Source organism: Argiope bruennichi, chromosome 11 (assembly GCF_947563725.1).
Source record: "Argiope bruennichi chromosome 11, qqArgBrue1.1, whole genome shotgun sequence".
In the NCBI taxonomy this organism is placed as follows: domain Eukaryota; kingdom Metazoa; phylum Arthropoda; class Arachnida; order Araneae; family Araneidae; genus Argiope; species Argiope bruennichi.
The window spans coordinates 91602912-91615748 of record NC_079161.1 but is presented as its reverse complement, the minus strand read 5'-3'; the positions used below and the strand labels follow the sequence as shown (position 1 = coordinate 91615748).

General features: G+C 32.3%; 2 protein-coding genes across 3 annotated transcripts in view; one reads left to right on the top strand and one right to left on the bottom strand.

Annotated features, from left to right (window-relative positions):
- The window catches only part of LOC129957550 (uncharacterized), a 46416-nt gene extending 43182 nt beyond the window's left edge, over positions 1–3234 (bottom strand). Inside the window, exon 1 of one of the 2 annotated variants that reach the window (XM_056069908.1) lies at positions 2897–3234. The gene's annotated coding sequence lies outside the window, so the exon portion shown is untranslated. The remainder of the gene's footprint in view (positions 1–2896) is intronic. The other variant, XM_056069905.1, reaches the window with a different exon arrangement.
- Positions 3235–7873: 4639 nt separating this feature from the next.
- On the top strand, positions 7874–9268 carry LOC129956762 (uncharacterized). Its single transcript, XM_056068702.1, has one exon. It carries the CDS (start codon positions 7874–7876, stop codon positions 9266–9268), a length of 1395 nt encoding a protein of 464 aa, XP_055924677.1.
- The last annotated feature ends 3569 nt before the right edge of the window (positions 9269–12837 follow it).

Genomic DNA, 12837 nt, shown 5'->3' with positions numbered 1-12837 from the left:
AGTAAATAAAGTTTAAATATTTTTTTAAAAAATGACTTTGTAACAATATTGTTTATTCTTGTAAGTTATAAGTAATAGTTTCAGGATTTTGCATGGGTGTATAAGTCGTTACAGAAAATTCAGTAAAAAACTTCAAGTAAATTATTATTTTACTTTGTATTTCTAAAATATTATTTAATAAAGGTCTTTGGAAATAAATTGTTTTGCATAGTTGTTTTTCCTTTCTCCTAAAAATAAAGAGGGGGAAATGATAATTAATAAAATATTTGTCTAAAGAAATTTCATATAATTGAAAGTAGCGTTTACATTTTTGGGTATGGAATTTTTGTGAAATATTCAGAGTTAATCATTAATTAAATTTGGTTCTTGTGCTACAAAACCAAACAACTAAATATAGATCAAGAAAATATTAGAAATTTGAAGTAAATTATTAATTTGTGCTTGTAAAATGTTATCTATTGGACGTTAGCTAACACTAACATTTATAATGAAGTTTAAAATTTCCGCATCATGAAGTAACTTTGTAAGTTAATAATAAATAAGATTTCGTATAAGTGAAAGAAGTGTTGCATTTTTGTTTATGGAATTTTTATGAAACATATTTTTCAAATATTCAATCATAGATCAAATTTGCCAAAAATCTAAACCTCACTAAACATAAATTATGAAAATATTAGAAATTTGAAGTAAGTTATTAATTTATGCTTGTAAATTGTTGTTTATTAAATATTAGCTAACACTAACATTTATAATGAGGTATAAAATTAATGCAATATGAAATAACTAAATAAAATTTCATTTCATGGGAAGAAGTGTTGCATGTTTGGGTATGGAATTTTTGTGAAATATTCAGAGTTAGTCATTAATAGAGTTTGGTTCTTGTGCTACAAAACCAAACAACTAAATATAGATCAAGAAAATATTAGAAATTTGAAATAAATTATTAATTTGTGCTTGTAAAATGTTGTATGTTGGACATTAGCTAACACTAACATTTATAATGAGGTATAAAATTTCTACAACTTGAAGTAACTTTGCAAGTTAATAGTAAATATAAAGAATTTTGTAGAATTGAAAGAAGTGTTGCATTTTTGTATATGGAATTTTTGTGAAATATTCAGTGTTCATCAAAGATCAAATTTAGTTCTTGTGCCATAAAACCAAACTAATCATAGATAATAAAAAAATATTACAAATTTGAAGTTAATTATTAATTTCTGCTTATAAAATAATATCTATTGGACATTAAATAACATTAACATTTGTAATGAGGTAAAAAATTTCTTCATGAAGTAATTTTATAAGTTAATAATAAATAGAATCAGTAAAATTGAAAGAAGCATTGCATTTTTGTGCATGGAATTTTTATGAAACATATTTGCGAAATATGTTTCATAGATCAAATTTGGTTATTTTGCTACAAATCTTAACCTCACTAAACATAAATTATGAAAATATTAGAAATTTGAAGTAACTTATTAATTTGTGCTTGTAAAATGTTTTCTATTGAAGAAACATATCATAGGAATTATATAATTTAGTGTTTTACACAATTTTTAACCAATGCATTAACTTTTAGGATGTTAAAATACGTAAAAATAGGAATTTGTGTTTTATTCATTATTCTTTAGAAATTAATTGTTTATTGCTCACATTAAGCAATATAGAAGTGTGTATAGTAAAGAAAATATTTTTTAATAGCTTTCAAAAACAGATTATATATTCAATATATATAATTCATCTACTTTAAAATTTCTAATATCAGTAAAATTATACCGATTAATTATATAATTGAAACTATGATTATGTTAACATTTCTTCTCATGCATTAAACAATGAAAAAAAATAGGAAATATCAATGAAGGAAATAAATCTTATATGTAGATAGATGTGCAGGTGATCAAATTTAAAATTATTTCAGATAATTTTAACATTTGTTTATTCTTTTTAAAGAGCAGTAAAAAAAATGTCATTTAAACATTTTATAGGGTAAGATTGTCGTAAAATATATGCTATAATAATAGTTTAAAAAGTTGGATGAATTGTGAAAAAAATCATGGAAAATGCCATTCTACCAAATCAAGTATTTTATAGAATTTTAAATTTATCAAAATAAGTAACAAACACAATTATTCATAAGTAAAAAAGAAAAGTAAAGTATTCAAAATATTTCGTATTTTCAGTCTTTTGACAAAATTTTGAAAGTACGATAGTTTTAAATATCATGACACTAGTTTCTAGAGTTGAAGAAAATTTAATAATCACTACACTAATATTTCAGTTTGACACCAGCAAGTGTTCAGAAATGAATAGACTAATGATTGGTATTTGGTCGTCCATTGCTAAAATACATGGGAAAATGATTGGTATTGGGTCATCCACTGCAAAAGCAAAAGTACATGGGGAAATGATTGGTATTGGGTCGCCCATTGCTAAAACACATGGGGAAATTATTGGTATTGGGTCATCCATTGCTAAAACACATGTAGAAATTATTGGTATTGGGTCATCCATTGCAAAAGCAAAAGTACATGGAGAAATGATTCGTGTTGGGTCGCCCATTGCTCAAACACAGGGAGAAATTATTGGTATTGTCTCGCCCATTGATAAAACAGGTCGCGAAATGCTTGGTATAACGTCGCCCATGATAATAATAACATGTCGCCAAATGATCGAAAAATTCGTTGAAAACAAGCCGGGGAACATGACCTCGCTCGTTGTGTGGGGCGATGCTTGGCCGACGATCTTTTGCTGCTTGAGTTATTTTTTCTTCATTACGGATAAACAAAAATTACACATAATAAAATAAGAATTATTCAAACTGTCAAAAACGATATGGAAAACCAATATTGATATCTATAAATAGTTCAATAAATAATCTAACGTACATACATACCAAATAACACTCAAACTTTGCTTCGACTTCAAGAAATTTCGATTTTCAAATATTCACCTAAAACGAAATAGTTTTAAGAAACTATAAAAGTTGAATGTCCATATTAACTTCTTCAAAGTTTTCACACGAATTCAAAGCTATTTAACCATTGGGTTAAACGAATATTTAATAACTCTTAACACAGTTGCCAAATCTGTCAGCTCGTTTTGTTTCTGAAAGGCACAAAACCATGAGAGTTGATCGGTTTTTGTTGATGGTGATGATTGTTAAAATTTGGAAAATCGGTATAGATATAAATTGTTAATTCATTCAATAATAATTTGAATTGAATGTTTATAAAAAAGTATTTCGCATATTTTCTTCTGAATACAAGAATTAAAGAAACGATGTTATTGTTTTTTAGTTTCAGAGAAAATATTTATTTACCGCTGATGGATCCGAATTCATTATCGATATAAGAGGAACGCGTTTCATTTCTCTCTGCTCCGTTCGTTGTTGAAAGGGACAGATTGGGGGAAACAGCTCATTCGAAGTACAAATTATACCCTTGTTGCATGACGCTCTCCCTGTATGATTGCTCTGCAGCTAAATGTTTTTGGCAAAAGATGAAGCCAAGAATGTATAATAATTTTTATACCAATGTCGTGAGAGAACATAATTTCTGTAGAATAAAATGTGTCTATGTATATGTAACTTAATATTTTTAATTGTATAGGCTCATAGCATATGTGTCGCGTTGATTCTCTATATCTATTAATATTGTCTATGTTTCAGCTTTTGTTTTGTTCCGAATGGCAACGGTGTTAAAAAAGATATATATGTAGTTTGGAATTCATTAAAAGAGGTTGTGTTTACTTTTGAGAATGGCTTTGAGTTTTATATTTACGCCATAAACAAATGCCCTTTCATCCAAGAAATCGAAAGCAGAGTCTTTAATGAAAGTATCTGAATAAGAATATTATCTGATTCGATGTCAAACCGTGACATCTGGCGTCCGCGACAGGACTCGGTTGCTTTTTAAGAGTAAGTACGAAACATTTCAGCATTTATTTCATTATGGAAACTGTTTTGAAAGATAGGAAGCAACTGAGAAGACTGTTTACTATAGCATGCAATTCCTTTGACAAGGCAGAAAATCAACTGAGTTGTGCCGATAAAATCAATAAATTAAAGCTAATTGAGGAGAAAGCTTTATTAATGATGGCATGTGAAGAAAAATTTAAACAGTTGTTGTATTCCGAGGAGACTTCCGATACTGAAATCGAGGGAGAAGTAGATGAGTCGGAAACTTACATTGATCGCTGGAGATCTTTAAAACAAAAGTTAGAATCATTTGTGATTGAACAGTTATCCTCTAAAAACGAAAGTTTTAATATTGGTACGAATACCTTATTAAATTATCCAAAAATAAAATTACCTACTTTTGACGGTAATGTACGCAATTGGTTATATTTTTGGGGACAGTTTCAAAAAATTGATGAGGACATTAATATCGATTCTCACGATAAATTTTCATATCTATCTCAAGCAATGGAACGAGGTAGTGCTGCCGAAGAATTAATTAAGAGTTTTCCTCCAGGTGGTAATAGCTATGAAAAAGCTTTAAAACAATTAAAATTGCGTTTTGGCAGAGAAGAATTATTAATTCAAGTATATGTTAGAGATTTACTAGCATTAGTTCTTCAAAAACAGAACTGTTCAAAAAATTCATTAAGAAAGTTGTTTGATCAACTCGAGAGTGAACTACGTTCACTTGAACTATTAGGAGTTACTAGGGAGAAATATGCTGCTATGTTATTTCCTCTAGTTGAGTCATCGCTACCCGAAGAAACTTTGATTGCTTGGGAGCGTTATAGATCGGCTCATCGTAGAGTTCGTGAAACGAACACGAATGATTCCGATCAAAATTCAACTAAAATAGAAAAAAGTGATTTAGAATTTATTTTAGACTTTTTACAAGATGAGGTTGAATCAGAAGAACGCATTCTTCTTGCTTCTAGAAGTTTCAACGCTTCTAAACCGAAAGCGGAAGTGAAATATAATAAATTTTCTGGTGATAAAAAAATGAGTGAAAATAAAACTAGGAATGTAAAGTTTTACGAGGCACCTAGTGCAACTGATCTTTTGACTTCGTCGCAAGTGTCAAAACAGTGCATATTTTGTTCTAATGCACACTATTCTGGAGATTGTTTTAAAGTAAGAAAAATGCCCTTGAAGCAAAGAGAGGCAATTGTTCAACAATCTCATAATTGTTTTTTATGCTTAAAAACTGGACATTCTGTCAGAGATTGTGATGTCAGAGCTAGTTGTTTGTGTTGTGGCAAAAAACACCACATTCTTCTGTGTAGAAAAATGAATCCGATATCTGAGTCTAAAGACAAAGAATCGCTTGAAGCTGATAAGAGAACTGATAGTAGTTCTGAAATGGATCAAGCTCTTTTCAACTTGTCTACCAATCCAAACGTAGTCCTGCAGACATTCAAAGTTGTAATTAGAGGCAACGGGAAAAAACGTGCAGCAAGAGCTATTATCGATACTGGTTCACAGCGGTCATATTTACTACGAGCTACAGCTGAAGAAATGAGCTATGAGCCTACCAGCTGTGAATATTTGCAGCACTCCCTATTTGGTGGCAAGCATACTGTGGTATGTAAACATGATGTATATACTTTGTATTTATCGAGTGTACATGAGAATTATAATTGTAATTTTAAAGTTCTTAGTCAACAAATTATTTGTAAAACTGTGCCACCTACTGTGAATGAGTTTTGCGTGAAGGAGTTAGCTGCTTATAATGTAAATATTGTGGATAATTGTGAAGATCCTATTGAAATCCTTATCGGAACTGATGTAGCTGGGAAGCTCATGACAGGAGGTTATCGTGAAATGTCTTGTGGACTCGTAGCGATTGAAACAAAACTTGGGTGGTCTGTAATGGGACGAATAACTGATACTGCGAGAAGTGAATGTTCATCTTTATTAGTTCAGTCCATGTTATCTACAGCAGAGACAATAATAGACTTATGGTCCTTGGATACTCTTGGTATAACTGACCCATCTGTGAAGAAAGGCCAGATCGAGTTACAAGAAGCTGCTCGAATGCATTTTCTAAATACAGTTCATTTGGTAGATGATCGTTTTGAAGTAGATTTGCCTTGGTTGGAAGATCATCCACCACTCCCAGATTATTTTGATTTAGCAAAGGGAAGACTGAACAAGACTGTTAAACGTCTTAAAACCGAGTCTAATTATGAAGCTTATGAGAAAGTTTTTAGGGAATGGCTTGAGGAGGGAGTAATTGAGAAAGTTGCCAAAAATGATCAGGCTTCAGTACATTATCTGCCTCATCGAGCAGTTATCAAGGAGAATAGCACTACAAAAATCCGGCCTGTCTTTGACGCTTCGGCCAAGGCAAAGGAATTTCCTAGTCTTAATGATTGTCTTGAGAAGGGGCCGAATCTAATAGAGCAGATTCCGAGTATTTTAACCCGATTTCGAAAAGAGAAGATCGGTGTTATTGCTGACATCCGAAAAGCCTTTCTACAAATAGGTGTTTCACCCACGGATAGAGATTACTTGAGGTTTTTGTGGATTGGTAATGATGGTCAGCTGAAAGAGTACAGACATTGTCGTGTAGTTTTTGGTGTATCGAGTAGCCCTTTTCTTCTAAATTCTACTATTCAGCTTCATTTACAGACTGTTTTGGAAAAAATAGGAACTGGAGAATCTTCGTATCCAAAAGATGTCATTCAAAAACTTGCGCATAGTTTTTATGTCGACAATTGTGTTAGTTGCGTTAAAAATGAAAAAGAACTACATCGTTTTATTAACGTTTCGACTGAGGTAATGGCCGAGAAAAATTCGAGCTTAGAGGGTGGGAGTTCAGTGATGTCAATGCTGATACTTCTGCCGATACAAATGTGCTCGGCCTGGTATGGAATAAAAAATCTGACACTACGAATTATTACTGCAAGTGTAAAAGAATTATGCTTTGAAAAGGTAACTAAGCGATTAATCTTATCTACAGCTCATAGATTGTTCGATCCTCTTGGTATATGTTGTCCTGTCATCCTAATTCCTAAATTATTGCTTCAAGAAACGTGGAAGCAGAAAATAACATGGGATTAAGAAGTTGATAAAATTACAAAAAATACATTTTTAAAATGGCTAAAAGATATTGATTGTTTAGAGAAAATCCGTTTTCCAAGATATTTTGGTTCAGAGATTGCAAGTGGAAATATTTCAGTACATATTTTCTGTGATGCTAGTAAGCATGCTTATGCTGTCGCTGCTTTTATCCGAATACAGACTTGTGATTCAGTTAAAGTACAACTTATACAAGCCAGGAGTAGAGTTTCACCAACAGGAAAGGAAGGGATTACTATCTCTAGACTTGAGTTACTTGCAGCTACTGTCTCAGCAAGACTTTCAACTTCTATTTTGTCAGATATACAGAGTGAAGAAGTTTACTTCTGGACTGATTCTTCGACTGTCTTGACATGGATTATGAGAGAAGAAGCCTGGAATGTCTTTGTCCAGAATAGAATGAAGGAAATTAGAGCGTTAGCAAATAAAAGTTCTTGGAGACATATCCCTGGTTCCATGAATCCTGCTGATCTCCCGAGTAGAGGTTGTTCAGCTCAAACTTTATTGAAATCTAACTGGTGATTAGGACCAAGTTGGCTTTACTTGCCTAAAGAGGATTGGCCAAAAGGAAATCTAAGCTTAAATGAAAACGAGATTGTTCGGGAAAAGAAAAAGACCATAGTTTCATCTGTGACAAGAAGTTTGATTTCTACAAGTTTTGTTCCTAAGGAAGACTGGTATTACAAATATTTTTCGAAATACCAGAAAATAGTTCATCTAATTGCCTGGATTCTACGGTTTACCTTTAATTGTCGAGCTGAAAAAATTAAGAAAAGACATGGAGACCTTGATTTTGATGAAATTTTTGAAGCCGAGAAATTATTAATCAAAATGGTTCAAGAGGATTGCTTTGTAGACGAGAGAGATAATAAATTAAAAACTTTAGGAGTATTTAAGGATCAGAGTGGAATCCTCAGACTGAAAACGAAACTTACCTTTCGACAGGATTCAGAAGAGTTTAAAACTCCAGCTATTCTTCCGTCCGATCATGAGGTGGTCAAGAGATTAATACGATATTATCACGAGAAAAATGCACATGCTGGTACCCAAATTTTAATAAATATTCTTCGAGAGAGATTTTGGCTTCTTAATGCTCGAAAAACGGTGAGATCTCGGATTAATAAGTGCACCGTATGTAGAAGATTTTCTGCAAAAAGCGTGCAAGTTTGCACAGCAAACCCTCCAAACGACAGACTCCGAGAAGCGGCTGTATTTGAAATTTGTGGCATTGATTTTGCTGGTCCAGTGATCATAAAAGGTAACACCAAATCCTGGATTTGCTTATTCACCTGCGCCGTATACAGGGCAGTGCATCTAGAATTGGTTGAGTCCATGTCTACTGAGAGTTTTTTACTAGCCCTTAGAAGATTTATATCCCGCAGAGGAAGAAGTAAAATAATTGAATGTGACAACGGAACTAACTTTGTAGGAGCTTCAAATGCGCTACGAGATCTAAACTGGAAGCAGATTATTGATGATACATCTATATCACCAATTCAATGGAAGTTTAATCCACCAACTGCCTCATGGTGGGGAGGTTGGTGGGAGAGATTAATAGGTATTCCCAAGAGTTTACTGAGGCGAGTACTAGGAAGAGCTTCTTTAACTTCCGAAGAAATGATCGCCATTCTCTGCGACTGTGAAGCAGTGATCAACTCCCGTCCATTGACCTATGTTACTGAAAATGTTACTTTGATGCCTTTAAGTCCATCTCTATTTCTTCAAGACATTCAAACAAGTGGTGTTCCTGATCTTGATGATATTGGACACAGAAGTCTGAATAAACGAGTCAAATACAGAGAAAACTTACAAAAGGATCTGCGAAAAAGATTTAGATCAGAATATCTAGGAGCACTTATTCAAAAATCGGATAAGACAAGATCAGTGAAAGTGAATATCGGTGATGTTGTATTGATAGGAAGTGACAACACCAAGCGACTGAATTGGCCACTGGGAAAGATAATAGAGATTATTCCAGGTCAAGATGGAGTAACAAGACTTGTGAGACTTAAAACGGCAAATGGAGAATTACTAAGACCAACTCAGAGACTGTATCCACTAGAAGTCTCTAATGATGATCTTATTGTTGAGAACTTTCCAACTAAAAAGTTGGAAACTTGTAAAGAGTCTGGTTCTAACAATGTGTGTGATGTAAGCTTTGAGCCACAGTTTCAAAAAACTAGAGCAGGTCGTACGGTCAAAATACCTAAAAGACTGGACTTGTGAACAATTTTAATTTTGTTAATTTTATATATCTTTCTTGCAACTATGTGTAAGTTAAAGTTTTAATGTAAAATGTTAACTTTTGTGGTAGGATGTCGCGTTGATTCTCTATATCTATTAATATTGTCTATGTTTCAGCTTTTGTTTTGTTCCGAATGGCAACGGTGTTAAAAAAGATATATATGTAGTTTGGAATTCATTAAAAGAGGTTGTGTTTACTTTTGAGAATGGCTTTGAGTTTTATATTTACGCCATAAACAAATGCCCTTTCATCCAAGAAATCGAAAGCAGAGTCTTTAATGAAAGTATCTGAATAAGAATATTATCTGATTCGATGTCAAACCGTGACAATATGCCTGGAAAATATCAGAGCTTCTAATGGCGTTTTCTTTTTATCATTATTAAATAAATGACAATAACTCATAGGATTTTAATCTGCAAACAAAAAATTAATTTCTATTTGATTTATCATTGATTGGTTTTCGAAATGAAACTGTATGTTTGTATTGGATAAGAAATAAAAAGGATATATTTCAAAAAATTTAAATGGAAATTAAAAACACAAATCTCATGTTGATGTAGTTTTATTCTCTTGTAGTATGTTTGTGATTTGGCTTTGTTCGCTGGAGAATATTTAAATTTGTTTTCTTCATTTAAAAACCGTTTTAATATGCATAAATTTTACAAATTCTTTCGTAATGTTTTCATTTTCTTTCATTTAATATGAACTTAAAATTGAATTAGTATTTTACATATTTCAGTAAAATAAATTGAAATGTTTCTCATAGAAATCATTTACGAATTTAGAAAACATTTGTATTTCTAAAAATAATGATAAAATGAAATGAAATTTCACACATTATTAAGCAATAGACCTCAAGTCATGTCACCTTGAAAGCATGGTCTGATTAATCAATGGGTCAATAATAGTTAGTAGCAATTACACAGCGGCAGAAAATTAGTGTTTAACTTGATAATTACTTTTGTAGAAATGCGGTATTGAAATATTATGTTATTAAAGAGTTTTATTAACGATATCGCAGAATGCAAGCTGTATCTGCGAATACTACCGTCGCGCCATCTGTATGAAAACAGTTTTTGTTTAAAACAGTGAATTGAGTGGCGAGCAGCCGGGAAGAGATGTGTGTACCATCGCCTCTCGTCAAATTATTGAGTGTCGATTAAAAGTGTATTACAGTCCGCTAAATGAGAATTTATTTATTGAGTTTAAGTTCTTTTCATGAGCAACGACGACAAATGCAAATGGACAGATAGATTTACTCAGACACAGATGGATTTCAACCATTATTTAACAAATGTCTACAATTTTAATGTAAAGACAATATGCCAAATTTCATTCGTCAAACTCATTACAATTTGAATTATAAATTTTAAGGACAAAGCAACAGGAATTATCTCAAGAAAGATTATTTTAAAATCTCGGATTAAAAGTGACCTAAAACACGATTAACTTGTAGTCATGTAGAGTGTTGTATAAAGCATTTCATCGCTACTAGAAAAATAAACTCTTTATTTCACTAACAACTATCGGAACATCACTGCTTAGCCCACGTATACACAGAACGGGGATTCCCCGGGCGAAGTATTAACATAGATTGTATTAGGGAAAGTAGATAGGTAGCGCTTTAGAATGACATGAATAAAGGATGGCGCTACGATCATTACATGAGTATCCCCTTAGTGAACAAGGAGAACGACAAATGTGATAATACAAGATAATTATGCGCGCATAAAAATAAAACATCACATAATACAATAAGTATAATATAGGATAATGGTTTCAAATGGTAAATAGAAATTGAAGTAAATAGATGCAATAATATATGAAATACATAAAATTATAGTTACAATATATATATATATATATATATACACACGACAATTTATATCTCAGTAATTAATCTCGTTAGAAAATGGACATGACGTCCACTACGAGTGGTAATTGGTTGTTCATTTTTAGAAGAAAGTTCAGCTTGAGTTTATGAATAGATGCAGGTATAGAAGGTAACGAGTCATTAGATCCTGTCAACACATATGCAGGTTTGACACGGTCTATGAAAACTGTGACATTTTTATTATTAATTTTTATTACAAAAGTTTTATCTTTCCTGCTGATTAGAAGGTGTGGACCATTGTAAGGAGGTGAAAGAGGAGGTTTAACACTCCCCACTCTCAAAAATACATGAGAGCAAGTACTTAAGGATGGATGAATATAAATAGGCTTAACCGAGTGTCTAGACGTAGAGATAGGATTTATAGATTGCATTAGTGCTTTGAATTAGTCTTTTGATACATAAGTATCTGTTGGTATTGATAGATCTACTTTTGAGGTTAAAATGTCAGAAGGCAATCTGAGGGTTGTAACAAAGACTAATTCAGCACATGTGGCATTTATGTCTGATTTAATTGCAGATCGAATTCCGAGTAAAACAATGGGAATAGTTTCAGTCCAGTTTGGTTGACAATGGGCTATAATGGAACTCTTAAGATTCCTGTGGAAACGTTCTACAAGTTCATTGGATTGGGGATGGTAGGACGTTGTGCGGATTCGATTTGTACCCAAAATATTATTCAAATGTCTAAATAGATGTGAATCAAAATTTTTACCTTGATCTGTAGTTATAGTTACTGGACAACCGAAACGAGATATCCAATTATGAATTAGGGCTTTACATGTTGTTTCAGAAGTTACATCTGAAGTAGGAATAGCTTCCGGCCATCTGGTAAATCGGTCAACTATTCTCATACAATATTTATAACCATCAGATAGTGGGAGTGGTCCTATGAAATCAATATTTATATGGGCAAATCGAGTATTTGACAAAGCGAAAGTGCCTATAGGAGATTTTGTATGTTTTTGAATTTTAGAACGTTGGCAATTATGACAAGATTGAACAGAATTTTTAATAAATGAATTCATGTTTGGCCAAAAATAACGTTTAGTAATCAGCTTCCTTGTTGTTCGAATGCCAGGATGAGAAAGATTGTGAATGTTTTCAAACACTATTGAAAGAAAAGAATTTGGAATGTACGGACAAGGTGAATTAGTAGATAAGTCACAATACAAGGTTACATTCTCTAAGGGAAAATTTTGCTTTTCTATTTTACAATTTGAAGACTTCAGATATTCTTTAAGTTCAGAATCATTTAACTGTACAAGTGAGATGTCATGAAAATTAAAACTCTTTTTTGAAATTGAATCGATTTCAATGCGAGACAATGCATCTGCAACAATGTTCTCTGTACCCTTGACATAACGAATATCGGTAGAAAATTGAGATACGAAGTCTAAATATCTCAGTTGACGGGGTGAGCATTTATCCGGCTTTTGCTTAAAGGCTTCAGTAAGGCGTCTTTTATCAGTGTAGATTGAAAATTCCCTACCTTCAAGCATGTGTCGAAATTTTTTATGGAAGCATAAATAGCAAGGAGTTCTCTGTCGTATGTTGACCAATTAGTTTGACTTTTAGAAAGTTTCATTCAGAAGAATGCAATGGGTTCCCAAATTCCATTTGAAAGTTGATTTAAAAAGTTTCCAATAGCAAATAAGG

Coding starts and splice junctions, on each gene's coding strand:
- LOC129956762 (XM_056068702.1), top strand. CDS start 7,874: ATGGTTCAAGAGGATTGCTTTGTAGACGAGAGAGATAATAAATTAAAA.